The sequence below is a fragment of the Neomonachus schauinslandi genome, chromosome 2, assembly GCF_002201575.2.
Source record: "Neomonachus schauinslandi chromosome 2, ASM220157v2, whole genome shotgun sequence".
NCBI classification, from domain to species: domain Eukaryota; kingdom Metazoa; phylum Chordata; class Mammalia; order Carnivora; family Phocidae; genus Neomonachus; species Neomonachus schauinslandi.
The window spans coordinates 68,441,312-68,462,789 of record NC_058404.1 but is presented as its reverse complement, the minus strand read 5'-3'; the positions used below and the strand labels follow the sequence as shown (position 1 = coordinate 68,462,789).

The 21,478-nt window shown below is 37.8% G+C and overlaps 1 protein-coding gene across 5 annotated transcripts in view; it reads left to right on the top strand.

The window, feature by feature from the left end:
• Positions 1-21,478, top strand: part of RAPGEF2 (Rap guanine nucleotide exchange factor 2) — a 242,243-nt gene that overhangs the window by 210,144 nt on the left and 10,621 nt on the right. For all 5 annotated transcript variants that reach the window (XM_021698714.2, XM_044912856.1, XM_044912859.1 and 2 more), the window contains 11 exons: positions 84-287; positions 388-496; positions 997-1,243; positions 12,306-12,463; positions 13,125-13,365; positions 15,296-15,679; positions 16,581-16,792; positions 16,885-17,008; positions 17,623-17,646; positions 18,707-18,930; positions 20,384-20,590. In XM_021698714.2, coding sequence (XP_021554389.1) covers positions 84-287; positions 388-496; positions 997-1,243; positions 12,306-12,463; positions 13,125-13,365; positions 15,296-15,679; positions 16,581-16,792; positions 16,885-17,008; positions 17,623-17,646; positions 18,707-18,930; positions 20,384-20,590 — 2,134 coding nt within the window. The remainder of the gene's footprint in view (positions 1-83; positions 288-387; positions 497-996; positions 1,244-12,305; positions 12,464-13,124; positions 13,366-15,295; positions 15,680-16,580; positions 16,793-16,884; positions 17,009-17,622; positions 17,647-18,706; positions 18,931-20,383; positions 20,591-21,478) is intronic.

Here is a 21,478-nt window from a genome sequence, read left to right as displayed (position 1 = left end):
ATTTGTGATTTAAAAAAAGTCATCAATTTTAAGTTCATTTAATTCAGCCTATTTTTGAAACCATTCTTTCTGACCTTTTATAGAAAATGGGTGGACATCTAAGGCTGTTAAATATTGCATGTGCAGCTAAAGCAAAAAGAAGATTGATGACGTTAACAAAACCATCCCGAGAAGCTCCTTTGCCTTTTCTCTTACTTGGTGGCTCAGAGAAGGGATTTGGAATTTTTGTTGACAGTGTGGATTCAGGTAGCAAAGCAACTGAAGCAGGCTTGAAACGAGGAGATCAGGTATGGTATTTCTAAGTCCAAACTTCAGGGTGAATACTGGTGACTTTTTTTTCTCCAATCAATTGGGATGCTGAAATAAATTTCATAATTTTATTTTTAGATATTAGAAGTAAATGGTCAAAACTTTGAAAATATTCAGCTGTCAAAAGCTATGGAAATCCTTAGAAATAACACACACTTATCGATCACTGTGAAAACCAATTTATTCGGTAAGTAGTTTTGCATACTTTCATTTTTCTGCTTTCAGTCTTTTTTTTCCACATTTAGGTCTTAATCATGACAAAAGTCATTCTTATAAGTAATATTTCAAATATAAGAATCAAGATACAGTAAAATGCATATACATAGATATTATTTATGTAAGTATATATAGATATTAATTATGTAAGTATATAATTCAGTCTAAATCAAAATCCTCTAACTTGAGGACCATAAAAATTATTTTTATTTATAAATGTCTTAAACATCCATTATGTTAAATACTTATAAATAGTCCTGTATTGTAACTTATTCTGAATGGAAGTGGTAGAGCAACATAACGAAGCAGATTCTTGGTGTCATTCATTCATTGGAGTAGTATTTTTCAATAGGATTATAGTTTTGATAGCTGAAGTGTCTACTTCTCACCTATTTCCGAGTTCTACAACTTGCTTTGAATTGCTTAGATTTCTTATAATGGGCGTTTTTTTGTGTTTTCTTTCCATTTTAGTATTTAAAGAACTTCTAACAAGATTGTCAGAAGAGAAAAGAAATGGTGCCCCTCACCTTCCTAAAATTGGAGACATCAAAAAGGCCAGTCGCTACTCCATTCCAGATCTCGCTGTAGATGTAGAACAGGTGATAGGACTTGAAAAAGTAAATAAAAAAAGTAAAGCCAATACTGTTGGAGGAAGGAACAAGCTAAAAAAGATACTCGACAAGACTCGGATCAGTATCTTGCCACAGAAACCATATAAGTAAGTGTCTGTATAAATTTTCTGTGCATTATTTTATTGTGTTAAAATGATATGCAAAGGTAGTGATATAATTAATGTTTACACATGAATCTAAAAAATGTTCTAAGCTTTTATAGCTGAGCTATCTTAGAAGCAATATTAAATAACCACGTTAATTTTAACTCATATATTTGCCACTTGTCCAACACAGGCTTCATTAGCACTTCCTCATTTGAACTTTTTTTTTTAATCATTTGAACTTAAAAAAATTAAGAATGTATGTTTGCTCCTGTTTCACCCATGGTTTGGAGTTATTTTTGCTACTTTTTCTTTGTTTCTGGATATCTTCTGTACCATCAGTATCTGCTTTTTGACAACCAAATCATTGCTTCTTCTAGTTGCTACTATTTATCCTTGCCATTCTCCTTTTTCCTCCCTCTGTTTTCTGTTATTTAATTGTTGCCAAGACATCACCATCCAAGCACAGAACTCCTTTCCTTCTCTCAGTGGGTTCTACAGTCAGAATGTCAGCTGTATTCTTGAAACTCTTCTTGGCTGCTTATTTATGCCAGGAGCTCAGACTGGACAAAGTTGTAGGTGTCACAGTTTTCTTTTTTTATTATTTTTTATTTTTTTAATCTTTTTGCATACATAAATTTTTTTATTCTTATGTTAATCCCCATACATTACATCATTAGTTTTAGATGAAGTGTTCCATGATTCATTGTTTGTGCATAACACCCAGTGCTCCATGCAGAACGTGCCCTCCTCAGTACCCACCACCAGGCTAACCCATCCTCCCACCCCCCTCCCCTCTAGAACCCTGTTTGTTTTTCAGAGTCCATCGTCTCTCATGGTTCGTCTACCCCTCCGATTTCCCCCGCTTCATTCTTCCCCTCCCGCTACCTTCTTCTTCTTCTTCTTTTTTTTTTCTTAACATATATTGCATTATTTGTTTCAGAGGTACAGATCTGAGATTCAACAGTCTTGCACAATTCACAGCGCTTACCAGAGCACATACCCTCCCCAGTGTCTATCACCCAGTCACCCCATCCTTCCCACCCCACCCCCCACTCCAGCAACCCTCAGTTTGTTTCCTGAGATTAAGAATTCCTCATATCAGTGAGATCATATGATACATGTCTTTCTCTGTTTGACTTATTTCACTCAACATAATACCCTCCAGTTCCATCCACGTCGTTGCAAATGGCAAAATCTCATTCCTTTTGATGGCTACATAATATTCCATTGTATATATATACCACATCTTCTTTATCCATTCATCTGTTGATGGACATCTTGGCTCTTTCCACAGTTTGGCTATTGTGGACATTGCTGCTATAAACATCGGGGTGCACGTACCCCTTCGGATCCCTACTTTTGTATCTTTGGGGTAAATACCCAGTAGTGCAATTGCTGGATCATATGGTAGCTCTATTTTCAACTTTTTGAGGAACCTCCATACAGTTTTCCAGAGTGGCTGCACCAGCTTGCATTCCCACCAACAGTGTAGGAGGGTTCCCCTTTCTCCGCATCCCCGCCAACATCTGTCATTTCCTGACTTGTTAGTTTTAGCCATTCTGACTGGTGTGAGGTGGTATCTCATTGAGGTTTTGATTTGGATTTCCCTGATGCCGAGCGATATTGAGCACTTTTTCATGTGTCTGTTGGCCATTTGGATGTCTTCTTTGGAAAAATGTCTGTTCATGTCTTCTGCCCATTTCTTATTTGGATTCTTTGTTCTTTGGGTGTTGAGTTTGATGAGTTCTTTATAGATTTTGGATACTAGCCCTTTATCTGATATGTCATTTGCAAATATCTTCTCCCATTCTGTCGGTTGTCTTTTGGTTTTGTTGACTGTTTCCTTTGCTTTGCAAAAGCTTTTTATCTTGATGAAGTCCCAATAGTTCATTTTTGCCCTTGCCTCCCTTGCCTTTGGTGATGTTTCTAGGAAGAAGTTGCTTCGGCTGAGGTCAAAGAGGTTGCTGCCTGTGTTCTCCTTTAGGATTTTGATGGACTCCTGTCTCACATTGAGGTCTTTCAACCATTTGGAGTCTATTTTTGTGTGTGGTGTAAGGAAATGGTCCAGTTTCATTCTTCTGCATGTGGCTATCCAATTTTCCCAACACCATTTGTTGAAGAGACTGTCTTTGTTCCATTGGACATTCTTTCCTGCTTTGTCAAAGATGAGTTGACCATAGAGTTGAGGGTCCATTTCTGGGCTCTCTATTCTGTTCCATTGATCTATGTGTCTGTTTTTGTGCCAGTACCATGCTGTCTTGATGATGACAGCTTTGTAATAGAGCTGGAAGTCCGGAATTGTGATGCCGCCGGCTTTGCTTTTCTTTTTCAACATTCCTCTGGCTATGCGGGGTCTTTTCTGGTTCCATACAAATTTTAGGATTATTTGTTCCATTTCTTTGAAAAAAGTGGATGGTATTTTGATGGGGATTGCATTGAATGTGTAGATTGCTCTAGGTAGCATTGACATCTTCACAATATTTGTTCTTCCAATCCATGAGCATGGAACGTTTTTCCATTTCTTTGTGTCTTCCTCAATTTCTTTCATGAGTATTTTATAGTTTTCTGAGTACAGATCCTTTGTCTCTTTGGTTAGATTTATTCCTAGGTATCTTATGGTTTTGGGTGCAATTGTAAATGGGATCGACTCCTTAATTTCTCTTTCTTCTGTCTTGTTGTTGGTGTATAGGAATGCCACTGACTTCTGTGCATTGATTTTATATCCTGCCACTTGACTGAATTCCTGTATGAGTTCTAGCAGTTTTGGGGTGGAGTCTTTGGGGTTTTCCACATAAAGTATCATATCATCTGCAAAGAGTGAGAGTTTGACTTCTTCCTTGCCAATTTGGATGCCTTTGATTTCTTTTTGTTGTCTGATTGCTGTGGCTAGGACTTCCAATACTATGTTGAATAGCAGTGGTGATAGTGGACATCCCTGCCGTATTCCTGATGTTAGGGGGAAAGCTCTCAGTTTTTCCCCATTGAGAATGATATTCGCTGTAGGTTTTTCATAGATGGCTTTTATGATATTGAGGCATGTACCCTCTATGCCTATACTCTGAAGAGTTTTGATCAAGAAAGGATGCTGTACTTTGTCAAATGCTTTTTCTGCATCTATTGAGAGGATCATATGATTCTTGTTCTTTCTTTTGTTAATGTATTGTATCACATTGATTGATTTGCGGATGTTGAACCAACCTTGCAGCCCAGGGATAAATCCCACTTGGTCATGGTGAATAATCCTTTTAATGTACTGTTGGATCCTATTGGCTAGTATTTTGGTGAGAATTTTTGCATCCATGTTCATCAGGGATATTGGTCTGTAATTCTCCTTTTTGATGGGGTCTTTGTCTGGTTTTGGGATCAAGGTAATGCTGGCCTCATAAAATGAGTTGGGAAGTTTTCCTTCCATTTCTATTTTTTGGAACAGTTTCAGAAGAATAGGTATTAATTCTTCTTGAAATGTTTGGTAGAATTCCCCTGGGAAGCCATCTGGCCCTGGGCTTTTGTTTTTTGGGAGATTTTTGATGACTGCTTCAATTTCCTTAGTGGTTATAGGTCTGTTCAGGTTTTCTATTTCATCCTGGTTCAGTTTTGGTAGTTGGTACATCTCTAGGAATGCATCCATTTCTTCCAGGTTATTTAATTTGCTGGCATAGAGTTGCTCATAATATGTTCTTATAATTGTTTGTATTTCTTTGGTGTTGGTTGTGATCTCTCCTCTTTCATTCATGATTTTGTTGATTTGGGTCATTTCTCTTCTCTTTTTGATAAGTCTGGCCAGGGGTTTCTCAATCTTGTTAATTCTTTCAAAGAACCAGGCTCCTAGTTTCGTTGATCTGTTCTACTGTTCTTTTAGTTTCTATTTCATTGATTTCTGCTCTGATCTTTATTATTTCTCTTCTCCTGCTGGGTTTAGGCTTTATTTGCTGTTCTTTCTCCAGCTCCTTTAGGTGTAGGGTTAGGTTGTGTACTTGAGACCTTTCTTGTTTCTTGAGAAAGGCTTGTATTGCTATATACTTTCCTCTTAGGACTGCCTTTGCTGCATCCCAAAGATTTTGAATAGTTGTGTTTTCATTTTCATTGGTTTCCATGTATTTTTTTAATTCTTCTTTAATTTCCTGGTTGACCCATTCGTTCTTCAGTAGGATGCTCTTTAGCCTCCATGTATTTGAGTTCTTTCTGACTTTCGTCTTGTGATTGAGCTCTAGTTTCAAAGCATTGTGGTCTGAAAATAGGCAGGGAATGATTCCAATCTTTTGGTACCGGTTGAGACCTGATTTATGACCTAGGATGTGATCTATTCTGGAGAATGTTCCATGGGCACTAGAGAAGAATGTGTATTCCGTTGCTTTGGGGTGGAATGTTCTGAATATGTCTGTAAAGTCCATTTGGTCCAGTGTGTCATTTAAAGTCTTTATTTCCTTGTTGATCTTTTGCTTAGACGATCTGTCCATTTCAGTGAGGGGGGTGTTAAAGTCCCCCACTATTATTGTATCGTTGTCGATGTGTTTCTTTGCTTTTGTTATTAATTGGCTTATATAATTGGCTGCTCCCATGTTAGGGGCATAGATATTTACAATTGTTAGATCTTCTTGTTGGATAGATCCTTTAAGTATGATATAGTGTCCTTCCTCATCTCTTATTACAGTCTTTGGTTTAAAATCTAATTTGTCTGATATAAGGATTGCCACCCCAGCTTTCTTTTGGTGTCCATTAGCATGGTAAATGGTTTTCCACCCCCTCACTTTCAATCTGGGGCTGTCTTTGGGTCGAAAATGAGTCTCTTGCAGACAGCATATCGATGGGTCTTGTTTTTTAATCCAGTCTGATAGCCTGTGTCTTTTGATTGGGGCATTGAGCCCATTTACATTCAGGGTAACTATTGAAAGATAGGAATTTAGTGCCATTGTATTGCCTGTAAGGTGACTGTTACCGTATATTGTCTGTGTTCCTTTCTGGTCTATGTTGCTTTTAGGCTCTCTCTTTGCTTAGAGGACCCCTTTCAAGATTTCCTGTAGGGCTGGTTTTGTGTTTGCAAATTCCTTTAGTTTTTGTTTGTCCTGGAAGCTTTTTATCTCTCCTTCTATTTTCAATGACAGCCTAGCTGGATATAGTATTCTTGGCTGCATATTTTTCTCATTTAGTGCTCTGAATATATCCTGCCAGTCCTTTCTGGCCTGCCAGGTCTCTGTGGATAGGTCTGTTGCCAATCTAATGTTTCTACCCTTGTAGGTTACATATCTCTTCTCCCGAGCTGCTTTCAGGATTTTCTCTTTGTCTATGAGACTCGTAAGTTTTACTATTAGATGTCGGGGTGTTGACCTATTTTTATTGATTTTGAGAGGGGTTCTCTGTGCTTCCTGGATTTTCATGCCTGTTTCCTTCCCCAAATTAGGGAAGTTCTCTGCTATAATTTGCTCCATTATACCTTCTGCCCCTCTCTCTTTCTTCTTCTTCTGGGATCCCAATTATTCTAATGTTGTTTCGTCTTATGGTATCGCTTATCTCGAATTCTGCCCTCGTGATCCAGTAGTTGTTTATCTCTCTTTTTCTCAGCTTCTTTATTTTCCATCATTTCATCTTCTATATTACTGATTCTCTCTTCTGCCTCATTTATTCTAGCAGTTAGCGCCCCCATTTTTGATTGCACCTCATTAATAGGCTTTTTGATTTCTACTTGGTTGGATTTTAGTTCTTTTACTTCTCCAGAAAGGGTTTCTCTAATAACTTCCATATTTTTTTCAAGCCCAGCTAGTATCTTTAAAGTGATGATTCTGAACTCTAGATCTGATAATCGTACTAATGTCCGTATTGAGTAGGTCCCTGGCAGTCGGTACTACCTCTTGTTCTTTTTGTTGAGGTGATTTTTTCCGTCTTGTCATTTTGTGCAGAGGAGAATAGATTAATGAGAGAACAAAATGCTAGCAGAGTAACAACGTCCCCAGAAAATATACTCTAAACAAATCAGAAAAAACCTGAAGCAGTGGGAAAAGAAAGGGAAAGAGAGAAAAAAGAAAAAGAAAAAAAAGAAAAAGATAAAGATAAAAACAAAAACAAACAAAACAAAACAACAACAACAAAAAAACCAGAATGTGATCAAATATGATCAGGCTGGTATATAGATCAGTGCCACACACTAGGTTTGGGGTGTATTTTGGTCTTTTAGAAGAAAGTGCCTCCCAAAATTTTAAAGAAAGAAAACCTTATATATGTACAAAAATAAGGGCTGATATGATGAAGTGATGGAATATGACTGTAAAGATGGAAATTATAAAAAATTTTATAAAAGGAATTGATAAGAAGTTGTTTGAAAAAAGAAAGAAGAGGATTTAAAAAAAGAAAAAAAAAGGTAGAGGATGTGATCAGGCAGGGGAATAGAAAACACCATATACTAGAGATTTAGGGTATATTTTGATCTGTTAGAAGAAACTATCTCAAAATTTTAAAGAGAGAACAACTTATATATATAAGCCAAAAATACGGGTAACTACTATGAAGGGATAGAATATGACTCTAAAAATGAAAAATAAAAATGTTTTTTTTTTTTAAAAAAGGGATTGATAAGATGTTGGTTGAAAAAGGGAAAAAGAAAAATTCAAAAAGAAAAAAGAAAAAAAGACAGTTAAAAAAAAATTAACTTTGAAAGACTACAGAATCATGGTAAAAAAGCCATGAATTCTATGTGCAGTAGTCCCCTAGAGCTGGAGTTCTGCCATTCTCATTGATGGGTAAACTTGATCTTGGCTGGCTGTTCTCGCTGATCTTCTGGGGAGGGGCCTGTTGCCGTGGTTTCCAAATGTCTTTGCCGGAGGCAGAATTGCCCCGCCCTTGCCCCCTCCCAGCTAAGTAATCTGCTCAGGTTTGCTCTCCGGGGCTTTTGTTCCCTGCGAGCTTTCCGTACAGCTTTGGAGGCGGAGAGTGAAAATGGCGGCCGCCCAATCTCTGCCGCGGAGGAGCCGAGAACTCGGGGCCCCGCTTCTCAGTGAGCCCCCAGAGAAAAGCCGTCAGTCACTCCTGTCTCCCCGGTCTCCAGCCACACTCCGTGCTCACCCGGCCTGTGACCGCGCGTTTCTATCTCTGGCACCCGACCCCGGGTGGAGTCTCCAAACCCAGCAGATCCCTGCGGCGCACTCCCGCGCGGCTCCTCCTGGGGGAGGAAGGTGAGTCTCCCTGGATCTGCCGCTTGTTGGGTCCCTGCTGGAGGAGCAGGGGCCCGACTGTGCCGCGGATCACGATCTATGGCAACCCCGAGCTGAGAGCCCGCGCCTGGGCTCCGCCTCCGCAGCCGGCTTCCCTGCTCCGATACCTGGGAGCTCTGCCACACTCAGGCACCCCCGGTCTTTCTGTGACCCCGAGGGTCCTGAGACCACACTGTCCTGCGAGGGTTTCACCCCCCGCTCAGCCACCAGAGTGACGTCCCTCAGTGGAGCAGACTTTTAAAAGTTCCGATTTTGTGCTCTGCGGCTCTATCACTTGTCAGAAGCGGCCGCCGGAGGCCCCTCCCCCGCTGTCTATCCTCCCGAATATCGCCTCGGATTCACTTTTCCGCACATCCTACCTTCCAGAAAGTGGTCACTTTTCTGATGAGAGAGTTGTTGCTCTTCTTTTCTTCGATCTCCTGTTGAGTTTGTAGGTGTTCAGAATGGTTTGATCCCTATCCAGCTGAATTCCTGAGAGGAGACGAAATCCAGGTCTCCTACTCCTCCCCCCTCTTTCTCCCCCCCCCCCCCCCCCCCGTGTCACAGTTTTTAAGTCTTGTGTGTTTGTTTGCCTGTTTGCTTGGTTATTTCTTCATTTTAGCACCTTCTGAGTCTAGAAATCTTATAAAACTCAATTACCATTAGCCAAAGTTTTTTTTTTTTAATGTTAAATAACCTGGATGTAATAGATAACCCCTGGGTGGCTCAGTTGGTTCAGCCTCCGACTGTTGATTTTTGGCTCAGGTTGTGGCCTCAAGCTCCTGGGATTGGCCATGTCTGGCTCCACACCCAGTGAGGAGTCTGCTTCTCTCCCTCTCTCTCTGCCCCTCCCCTTCCTTGTACACGTGCTCACATGCACGTGCACTATCAAATCATAAATAAATAACATGGATGCACCAAATGCATTTATTTTATATTCCTCGAACTATAGTGATGTAAGAGAGAAGTTCAAAGCATGTAGGTTATTTTTCTTTCTTTGATAATATAATGGGTCTTCTAGAGGAACAGTAGATACAGACATTCAGAACTATATCAAACATTTCTTAAATTCCATTTCAGATAAAATTTTTATCCACAGGTTAGAGAGATATGGCCCAAAATATAGTATTGATGGGAGTGTCAAACCTGTGTTGTCCCCACTGAACTATAAGGATTAGTGGGTTTGTATCAGCTAAAAAGACTTCTATAAGAGTCCTAAGGATAAGCAATGAGTATGATGGTTTTATTTATAGACTTGAGAGCATGTTTATATTGAGTAAGTTTCTAATAAGTGATGGATTAGGCCTGTTAACATTACAGAGAATAGGAATTGATTTTTAAAGTGACCATTCTAGATTTAAAAAAAAACAACTTCTTTTTAAATGGGCAAAAAAATAAATTACTTAAATGTAGAATTATTAGCAGCACAATAACAAAAATATCCTATAGTCATATTTGACCATGAGTTAAATATGAACCTTAAAAAAAAAGTTAAATAAAAGTCAGCATGACCCTGGCAAGTATTAATAGAAACGTGACATGTAAGAACTGGGAACATGAAAAAAAAAAAAAAAAAGAACTGGGATATAAGCCATCCACAGTACAGGATGTTGGCAAGGAACACAGTATGAGAATACTATGTATAATTTTGTCCTATGTGTATTCAAAAGCTGGAGAAGGGAAAAGAAGATAATAAGATGTGTTGATTTTGAAACACTGAGGAAACATCTTAATTTGTATTTAAGAACGTGTATGCCTCTTTTAAGTATTTTATTGTGAAAATTATTTGAAATAATTCATATATGTAAAGCAACTGAAATGAAAAAAATTATATGTAAAGGAAGGCTCAGTGAACTGTAGGATCTATTATATGGTGTGATAGTCTTGATTTAATTCTAGTTATTACTTAAACTTTGCTCTCCTAGAAATCAGCATGTTCACAAAGGTTTTTTTTTTTTTTTTTTTTTAAACAAACCCACTAAATTAGTCAGTTAGACAAATCTTCTAGATATACCGTGGTTCCTTCCCCCACCAAACACTGTCAGTATTACAGCAGGTAAGATGCTGGATGATGGGCGAATTGGCAAGGATAGGCATCATGGCGTAATAACGGTGGGGGAAGAAAAGGATGAGGCAAGAGGATTATAGGACTCAGATCTGGTTATAAGGTAAGTAGAGAAAGACTGATGAATCCTGAGAAAAGAGGGAATAAGTCAACAAACTATAGAATCAACAAAGGCCAAAAAAGAGTTTTAGTAACAGTGAGAGAGTTGGAGAGATCGAAAAATAAGAGAATGTGCTCAGAGAGGGACATTTCTGAATTAAGTCTTGAAATATAAAGTAGTTTCAATCCAAGAGTAGCCTCACGTCTGTGGATAAGAGAGATAGAGGCAAGAGTTAGATCTTCATTTTAGGTGTTAAAATGTTGCTGAGAAACATTTCTTAGGAAGGTAGCTCTAGTATTTTTAGCCATTTGTGGCAGTGGTGATCCAGTTGGCTATATCCTTGGCCTGAGCCCATAGTAGTAGTCTCATGTCATGGATTATATCTGAGATTTTTGGCAGAAAGGTTTATATGGATGAAAAATGAAATTTTACTAATGTGAGGTCTTAATGTTTCACAGAACATTAATATTTCTCATCTTCATATGCATGCCTATATGTGCTTAAATTGAATTGAATTTTGTCATTCACTTACCTATGAATTTGGAAGAATTTACACCAATATCTTTAATTTTTATGTTGACTTTAAAAGAAAAATCTTATCCTTGCTTATTTAACTTTAGAATTTCCATTCTTTCCCCCCTCAAAATAAAGAATGCAGCTAGATTTTTTTTTGATCACAGCCATTAAAGATAGTAGGTACTATGATCAAGCTCTAATGTCTGAAAACCTAATTGATACTAAATGTTAAGTTTATTTATGACACCTTGGACACCGAACCTTAGTACGGTTTTCTTTCTCCTCGTTTTAAGGTATTTCTAGAAATTAGTTAGAACTATAAGCATTTGCTTATGATCTAGTTATTTTGTGTGTGTCCATGCTTATTATTTTAATTCTAATGTTTTGGAAACAGTTGACTCTTCAATTCTGGAAATTTTTATGTTATTAAATCACTTTTTAAGAATTGTCCACAGTAACAGACTTTTTACAAATGGAACTAATTTTGTAGCTATCAATAATAAGCAGTATTTCTCTGGGAACTTAAATGTCTAACTAGAAATTTTGAGTAGAGAATTAAAAGTGAGTCATTGGATTTCCATTGCCTCTTCTTTGATGCTAAGAAATATCACCATGCATCACTGCTTTTTTATGCTTTGTATAATTAAGAAACAGTGTCTGTGTCAGGGTTTCTTTACATTTGACTCCATAGAGATTTCATTTATTTCTCTGAAACATTGGAGGATGAAATTAGGACAGTTTCGATTTTTTTCCCCTCTGTTCATTTTACTGTTTTTTTCAGTTTTTAAAGATCAGATTATAAAATAATTTATCATTCTGATGCATAAATCATCAATTGAATGAGACTAAATGCACTCTTTTCGATGTGCTTTTTCTTAAATCTATTTCCAGGAATAAATAGAGCTTATCTTCTCTTGAATATACTGATAAACTATTAGTATTTGTTATGCTCTGTCTAGTGAAAAAGACAGAGATTTTGGAGTAAAATATGCTTAAGAAACAGCAAGATAAGTTGAGTTAGATACACTTAAGCAGTACTTGCTATTGCTGTTTTCAACCAAATTTATTAATGGTACTTTTAAATTAACTGCAAGTCTTAGGAAATATGGTTTATTTATGGTTTGCGTCTATTATGTATTGATGAGTTATAGCCTTTTTACTTGTGGATCATTGATTTTCTAATTTTTCCTCTTTTTTCAGTGATATTGGGATTGGTCAGTCTCAAGACGACAGCATAGTGGGATTAAGGCAGACAAAGCACATCCCAACTGCGCTGCCCGTCAGTGGAACCTTGTCATCCAGCAATCCCGATTTGTTGCAGTCACATCATCGCATTTTAGACTTCAGTACTACTCCCGGTGAGCCCTGCCCCATGCCGCTTTTGTTTTCCTGTAGTAATCTGTTTGCTTCTAACATAATGGTGATGCTCTATGCTCTTGGTTTGGCGTGGATTATGTCAAAAATGCAGAAAGTTAGAATGAACCTTAAATTTCAAGCAACTGGAATCAGTTCTTTTTTATTCTTCAGACTAATTTCATAGGCAAATCAATCTCTCTGAACTTTTCTTTTTCATAAAATGAAGATAACACATACCATGCAGATTATTACTAGGTCATCTTAAATAGCGTAAAAGGAATATTTTAGGTTAGCTAAATGGGATTTTCAGTATAATAAAGAAGGATTTTAGATTTAAATTTTTCATTTTTTTGCTACCAACCTGACAATCTTTTTTTTTTTTTTGGATGTGTTAACAACCTAACAATCTTAAGTGATGCGGTTGTGTACTGATACGTTTGCATTTGTCTGTGGGTCAGGCGTTCGGTTATCTACAGGGAAAAATGTGTTCATGCAGCAAATCAGTATGTTGACTGCTCAAATCTTTGAAGAAAGATTATGAGGGAGAGATAAAATTCGTTCAGCGTTATCTTTTCTCAGGGGGTTTTTCAGATTACTTCACTTAATGTTATTACCATATACTAAAATCCTTTCTACTTACATATGGCCTTTCTTTACCCCCAGACTTGCCAGATCAAGTGTTACGGGTTTTTAGGGCTGACCAGCAAAGCCGATACATCATGATCAGTAAGGACACCACAGCAAAGGAAGTCGTCATTCAGGCCATCAGGGAGTTTGCTGTGACTGCCACCCCGGATCAGTATTCCTTGTGCGAGGTCTCCGTCACACCTGAGGGTGTCATCAAACAAAGACGACTTCCGGATCAGCTTTCCAAACTTGCTGATAGAATACAACTGAGTGGAAGGTATATGATATCTATTCTGTTGGATTTCTTTAACCCCTCTTCAAACCCACACCGAAGTCTAAGAAATGAACACTTTCAAAGGGTTTTTAAAATGAATGAAGTACCCCTGCAAACTAGAAAGAAGTATTTTCCCATTCTCTAAGAATTGCTGTATCAAAGTAAATGTACCCCATAGATTGTTGACCCTCATGAGGATCTCTCAGGAACCCTTTCCAAAGCAGGGCAGTGTGCTCTGAATGTTGTTATGGCCTGTCAGGGCACCGGCAGTCACTTCTTAGACTCGCCCTTGAGGACAGGCTCTCTTCTTGGATGTGTACATTCACAGACACATTTTTAAAGAATATTCTAGTGTCAGTTGCTCCTGCCTGCCTAACTTTTCTAGGAGCTTCATTTGTTTAGATGACGATATCTAGGACAACGTGGTTGGCCGATGCTGCCTGTGATCATGCATTACACTATGAAAAGTACCTCGCTCTAGAAATAAACTTGTAGTTGCTTTGAAGCTTGGTCTCCTGCTGTGTAACTGCTTATCTCACATATTACTGGCAAGAAAACGTTACTTCCCTTGATATATATCATTTGTATCCTCAAACCACAAATTAGTGAAAGTTGAAAAAGTGATTAAGTTTTGGCTCTCATTTAATGACCAGATTCTGCACTGATGGAATATTAAGTAGTTCCATAAATCACATTTTTTTCCTTTCTTTCTTGCCAGATGGAGTGTTTTATTGTACTTGACTTTTCCATTATCTGTATCTAAACCTAATCTAATTCATTCAAAACTTCGTTTTTCTTGCTATCAACTGTAACTTCCGTACTCTCCTTCACTCCTCCTTTATTTCCAACCCTGACACTAGCAGTTAGTGTTGTTTTAGGAGATCAATTTTTCTCATGGTCATTTGAATGTACATTGATGTGTCTGTATCCATGATGGAGTACTACAGATCTCCACTGAGGTGCAGATTCATGATTCACATTCAAGAAAATTATAGATGAATACATGTCATGGGCTTAATGAGTAATGAAAACTGGGAACATTAAATCTGTGAATGTGAAGGCCTCAAGTTATGTGTTTCCTGTCCTGGTTGCTTTGGTGAAATATACAACAGGCCAGTTTGTCAGGACTCCCACTGTCTATTCTGTTTCTGTCTTTATGGAATTTGGCCTAGGAAAAGCATCTGTCTACAACCCTCCCCCCCAAAAAAAACACAGGGCAAACATCTGGATTCTATTTTCAACAAGTTGTTTACAGAGAGAAAAGAGTATTGATTAGTTCTCATCTCTGTCACTGATATTAACTACTCATTAATATTTGGGAGCCTCTGCTTCCTCATCTGGTAAGAATAATACCTGCCTCACTTGTAGGGTTTTTGTGAAAATCAGGTATTTAAAAGTTAAAAATCTGTATTAGGATTGTTGTACTCATAGTATCAAACAGAGGGGAATAGCTTATAGGTTTCTTTCGTTTTTGAATAAATAGGTAAACTTGGATTAATCCAGTTTGGACCCATCAATAGTCACAGATTCTCTCTGTGAAAACAGAGTGATGACCTGTGTCTGATCCCTCCTGCTGCCTTCCTTAGAGCCTATTTTCTTATTTAAACTGAAATTTCAAATTTAGCTCTTTTCTGTCACTTTTAGCAAAAACAGATAAAATCATCTAGAAAGCAGGGAAGGGCAGGAGAAAAATGCACTACAACTGATACAAATGAAATAACGTGTGATTCGTTAGTTTCCACCAGTGGCTTCTGGATAGGTGATTCTGTGAGCCGGTGACTCAGGCAGCAGCTGCATTCTCTGTCCTTATAGAGAAGAATTCCTCCATCCTTCAACTGAGCGTTCTTATAAATATTGTCTACAAAGCAGCATTATTCTTTCAAGTAATGTCATGAGACTACTGCTTAGGCTTTGAATTCTGTGTTTTTCATAGGTATTACTTGAAAAACAACATGGAGACAGAAACTCTTTGTTCAGATGAAGATGCTCAGGAGCTGTTGAGGGAGAGTCAAATTTCCCTCCTGCAGCTCAGTACTGTTGAAGTTGCCACACAGCTCTCCATGCGAAATTTTGAACTTTTCCGTAACATTGAACCGACTGAATATATCGATGATTTATTTAAACTCAAATCCAAAACCAGCTGTGCCAACCTGAAGAAATTTGAAGAAGTAATTAACCAAGAAACATTTTGGGTAGCATCTGAAATTCTGAGAGAGACAAACCAGCTAAAGAGGATGAAGATCATTAAGCATTTCATCAAGATAGCACTACACTGCAGGGAATGCAAGAATTTTAACTCAATGTTTGCAATCATCAGGTAAGAGAGCGTACTGGTCTTAAGATTCAATTCAGTTTGTAGATCAAAGATATATATCAATCCAGGAACACCATATAATTTGTGTAAGGGTAGCAGTTTTTAATTGAATCATATTGAATGATTCTTTTTCTCTGAATCCAATCGTTCTTAATTTAAAATCTCCTGTAAGCTACATGTAGAGCCCAGAAAAGCTATATTCGCTACTTTTTTTTTTTTAGTTCTGTGAACTAAAAAAATGGACAAATTATTTGAATTTCTCTGAACATCAGTTTATTTCTCTGTAAAATAACAATGTCCCAGAGAGTGATTGAGTAGATTAAGTGGTATTATGTATGTGGAGTTCTATCAGCTAGCACAAAGCAGGTGCCCAGTAAATGTTCATTTTCTTCCCTTTTAAAAGTGCTTATATTGAGGCTGGAAGAAAATATAAACTGAAACAATTAGCAATATTGATAGTCATGGTGATATTAGTCATTTTCTGTCACTAGGAGTTTGAGCATACTCTCATTTCTATTAGGACTTTCATTTTATTATTACAGGATAGCTGGCTAGTCTGTTTTATCAAATGCCCACTTTGTGCCAAGTGCTTCTCTATGTACAGAGACAAAGCTGCAAAACAAAATGCTACCCTCGTGATACATCACATTCTAGTTTTTTGTTCATAAAAAACAGACTAGAAAGCTATAAAGGGAAGAAGAGTAATAACCCTTGGCCCTGACCCTGCTTCTATCTTCAATTCTCATTACCCAGAATTATTAATAGTTTCTTATGAATCCTGTACATTGCTATGTATATACAGCATAAACACAGAGGTGTTATATATTAATAAACAGTATGCTATTTTACTTCCATCGTTAATGAGTAATTTGGTTTTATGTCACTTTTCTTTTTTTCCTTTCAGTGGCCTAAACTTGGCACCGGTGGCAAGACTACGAACCACCTGGGAAAAACTTCCCAATAAATATGAAAAGCTGTTTCAAGATCTCCAAGACCTGTTTGATCCCTCCAGAAACATGGCAAAATATCGCAATGTCCTCAACAGTCAAAACCTACAGCCTCCCATAATCCCCCTATTCCCAGTTATCAAGAAGGATCTCACATTCCTTCACGAAGGTAAATCTAAAGTAGATTTTCTGTCTTCACTTGTGGAAGCACAGAATAAATGAATGCAACGTGATCCCCTTTTTCTTCTTTGCCAATTATAGGAAATGACTCAAAAGTCGATGGGCTAGTCAATTTTGAGAAGCTAAGGATGATCGCAAAAGAAATTCGTCATGTTGGTCGCATGGCTTCAGTTAACATGGACCCTGCCCTCATGTTCAGGACTCGGTGAGTGTGTCAAGTTCAGTAGCACATGTGGGATTAGAGAAGTTTGGGCTTAGAGCTTCCTAATAAAGGAGAAATTTTTGAATATTTATATTTGTAACATGGTAGAAATTGTGTAAGGTCATGCTGAGAATCCCCCTTGAGCTCCAATTTGAAATAAATGTCTTATTCTTCATCAGGTACACTTTTGACTGTTACTAAGAACAGCTTGTCCCGTAGAAATTTTTCACTTGACACGAGGCAGAACTATGCCTTATTTGTCAGAACACCAATTTGTGGAGCTAAAACTTGTAATTGATAGGATGAACCGAAATATGTAGAGAACCCAAACAATATTGTCTCAGTTTCTATACAATGGATTTAGTTGTCAGTGGAGGCAAAAATGATTAATCCAGTGAAGGAGAGGAGTTTTTAGAACAAAAATTTTAAATATATCTGTCTTTTGAGCCAGAAGATTATTGCCAGTAAAGTTGCGTGTGTGAGGTGATTATGCAGTTTAATGTTTGTGAGCTTCTAGGACTGCTTACCCAGAAGTCTAGTCCCTTCTTTCTGAGCTTGTGATCTTTCTGTCTCTCTTTCTACACCCGTGCTTCAATCTCCATGGCTCTCACTTACAGGAAGAAGAAGTGGAGGAGTTTGGGGTAAGTGGTGGAGACCTTGCAAACCCACACACGATTCTTATTCTGCTCATTGCATTGTTTTCTTACCTGCTATATTTTCTGATGCTTTGCATTTTTTTTCTTAACCCTCTTGCTCTAGCAGAATTTCAGCTGGAAAACTGACTTCAAGTTTAATCTGTTGGGGCTTTTGCTTTTGAGGTCATGATCCATGACAGCCGTGAAATGATGGATGATGGTTCTGGGAAACTGTAGGCCAGGCATACTTCGGAACTTTCAAAAAGATTTTAATTTGTGTGCTTTGAAATGGAGAAAGCCTAATGTGGGGTTAGGGGAGGAAGAACATTAAAAGGAAAAACTGTGCAATTTAAATAGTATTGCACAGATATTTAAGTAAATATGTATAATACAAAAAGTGCCCCTACGTGTTAAAACTAAATTTTTTATAGCTCAACTAACTACTATTTTCATTCTATAAGCCAGTACTTTTTAAACGTAATTCTTAACAATTCATGTACTAGTTTCTATATATATATATGTTTACATTTGCATGATCATTTTATTAACAAATTGACCCATCTTACTTTAAAAACTCATTACATTTAACTCAAGGAATAAGGAAATGATTGTGAACAGTGTAAAAGCTAACTTTATTTAAATTTAGGTAAGACATCCTCTTTAAAAAAAAAAAAAGACATCCTCTTTAAAAGAGAAGTAAATTTAATGTAAATCTCAATGATTTTGACTGTGTATTGCATGAGCTTATATATATAATCATTATTATTTGCTGGCTTCTATGGAAGAACTGCCTTGAATGCTCTAGAGATGAGAAAAGCAGAATTTCCTAATTGGACTAGAACCAGGTGCCAAACATATATATGTTTGTGTGTGTGTGTGTATGATTTTTTAACTTAAAAAACATTTTAATCTGTATTAGTCTATATTTCTCTGTAACAGTTTACTTACCAGAATGAGGCATGTGATCTTTTGAACATAAAATACTTACGTAAGCCTTGGCGTGTTTCAAATCGCTGCCGTAACCCCGTGCTAGAGTGAGCTGCATATCTGCCTTTTCATCTTCCAGGTCTCTCAGCCAGGGTAGTACAAATGCAACAGTGCTAGACGTTGCTCAGACAGGTGGTCATAAAAAGCGGGTACGTCGTAGTTCCTTTCTCAATGCCAAAAAGCTTTATGAAGATGCCCAAATGGCTCGAAAAGTGAAGCAGTACCTGTCCAATTTGGAGCTCGAAATGGATGAGGAGAGTCTTCAGACATTATCACTGCAGTGTGAGCCAGCAACCAACACATGTGAGTTTTTCCCTGAAGTGGCTGCGGAATCTGACTGGAATGCAGAGTGGTTTCCTGTGCGGTGGTATGGGCCGTGACAAATGGGGCTTCAGCGCGCAGGGGTAATTAGCATCCCAGGGACACACCAGCCTTTCCCTTGAATGCTACTGTTGGTACCGTGCAGTACTGTCCTAGGCTAGACCTTGTGTCCGACTAGGTTAGTGTCGGGAGGATGACATCAGAGACTGACTGACAGTGCCTGCAGTTTTTGGCTGCATCCCTTTTTCTCACAAAGATACTTCCAGACTGATGGACCACCTGAGAGGGGTGAGGGGCCTACCTTGTCAGAGGGGCCCATACCTAGGCGTGCTGGCTGCCTTTTAGACCCTCAGCCGGGACAGCAGCCAGCAGTAAGTTCACCTACCACATAAAGCAGTAATTCTGCTATGCGGTGAGCCACGACTCAGCCTAACGTGTAGCTTCCCAGCCTTTAAAAATCTGGCCAGGCTAGAAGTGGGGACGGTTTTCTGTTTACTTGCATCTGCATTTGTGTGAGATAGAGGCATTTTCCGCATGGGACACTTCTGGGTCTTTCATGGGCAGGTTTGAAGATACCTTTTATAAAGACTTTAAACGTTAGATGATTTGAGAAGATTCAAATTATTAGATTTTCTCAGGGTGCTATGGAAACACTGTGTGTCATGATGAAGAGTTTGTTCTCTGGAGTCAGATTGGGTTTGAGTTCAAATTCTGTTTGTTCCTCAAAATAGCAGTGTCACCTTAGGCAAGTTATGTGAGCTGCCTAATCCTTAGCTTCTTTATGTGTAAAATGGAGGAAGTATATCTATGTCACTGAGTTGTTTCAAATATTTATATACATACAGAATTTCATTGCCCTACTAAATTGGTTTACTTTCTATATGCCGTGGAATTATATACTCAGTATAATAGTCCAGCAGTATTGGTTGCTATTAGCGAACATAGATCCTTCTACCCATAGGAGAGAGAATTTGACAGTAACAAGATTACAATTCATACCATTTATTAAATAAAAACTAGGCTCATGTATGTCAAGGAGCTTTGGACTCCATTTTGAAAAGTAATTCCTAACAATTTTCCAGTTGTAGCTTTTACCATTTATTTGTGCTTTTTATATACATACACATAGCATATTGGGCTCCCCATATTTTTCTATTTTTATTTTAATGTGGTAGTATTTAATAGTATAATTATCATTTGAGAGCTAGTTTTGTAAAGTAAATATCTTTTCCTGTCATGCCTTTATGATTTTCTGTAGCTGAGTTCTCTCCCACCCCCATTTTTGTCTTTTATATAGGCAATAAGAAAAAAGATAAGAGATACATTTTAGTGTTCCAAAGTGTAGAAAATACTCACTGCAGTTCTAAACTTATCTGGTATATAGTTACTAACCTCTGAAATTTCTTGTTCTGTTTTCAAACCAAACAATGAACAGTGCCTAAGAATCCTGGTGACAAAAAGCCTGTCAAATCGGAGACCTCCCCAGTGGCCCCAAGGGCAGGGTCGCAACAGAAAGCACAAGCCCAGCCCCAGCCCCAGCAGCCGCAGCCCCAACATAAAATCAACCAGGGACTGCAGGTTCCGGCTGTGTCCCTTTATCCTTCACGAAAGAAAGTCCCCGTAAAGGATCTCCCACCTTTTGGTAGGTGATTAAAACCATATCTTTTGAGGCTATTCGGTGTCATGTTTTTCAGATTAGGAAAAAATCCTTATCTTGAATAACTCTGTTATCTAATATACTTGAGTCTCTCTCCGATTGTTACCTCTTAATAAAACATTAATGTTCACTAAGTAAAATGTTACTTTTGCCGGTGGAAGGGACTGTTTATGTTACAGAGTTTCTCATTTAATCATGCTCATTAGTCATGGCAGTGGGTGGGTGGGGGTGTGAAATGGGAAAATTTTGCTTTTATTAATTTGATTTTTAACGAGAACAGAAGTTGCTTTGTCCATATACATTATTTAAACTAGCTTGGCTTATGATCAATGAATTGCTAGAATTTAGGCAGAATATTTTTAAGTGAAATGATTTGTCTGGAGGTGAATTCTTATTTGTTGAATCACTGATTCTTGTAACTTGAGGGGGAAATATAGTTAATTCCTGAATGTTAAGGGGCCAAATCATGCTTCATCTTCCATTTAAATATATCTACAAGTTTAGTCCCTTTATGTAAATGGTACAACAAAATTATATTTCATAAAATGTATGGGTTCTTTTTTATACGTGTGTGTGTGTGTGTGTGTGTGTGTATGTGTAAGGAAACAATGTTAATAAAAGGGAAGAAATTAAAAAAAAAAACTTGTAGTAGAGTTTACTTAGATAAAATAGGTACTTGGTCACTGATGCAGCTCCTGCCCAATTACAACCTGTCCTTATGAGGTGAGCAGGAGTCTTATAGTAGGTCCTTCATACTCTTATCTTTGGTCCTTTCTTCCTGATCAGCAAATATGCCATTTGTTGAATTTGGGGAAGAGTGACAAAAGAATACCTTTACTTGACATTTCCCCTTTGAAATAGTTGTATTGCTCT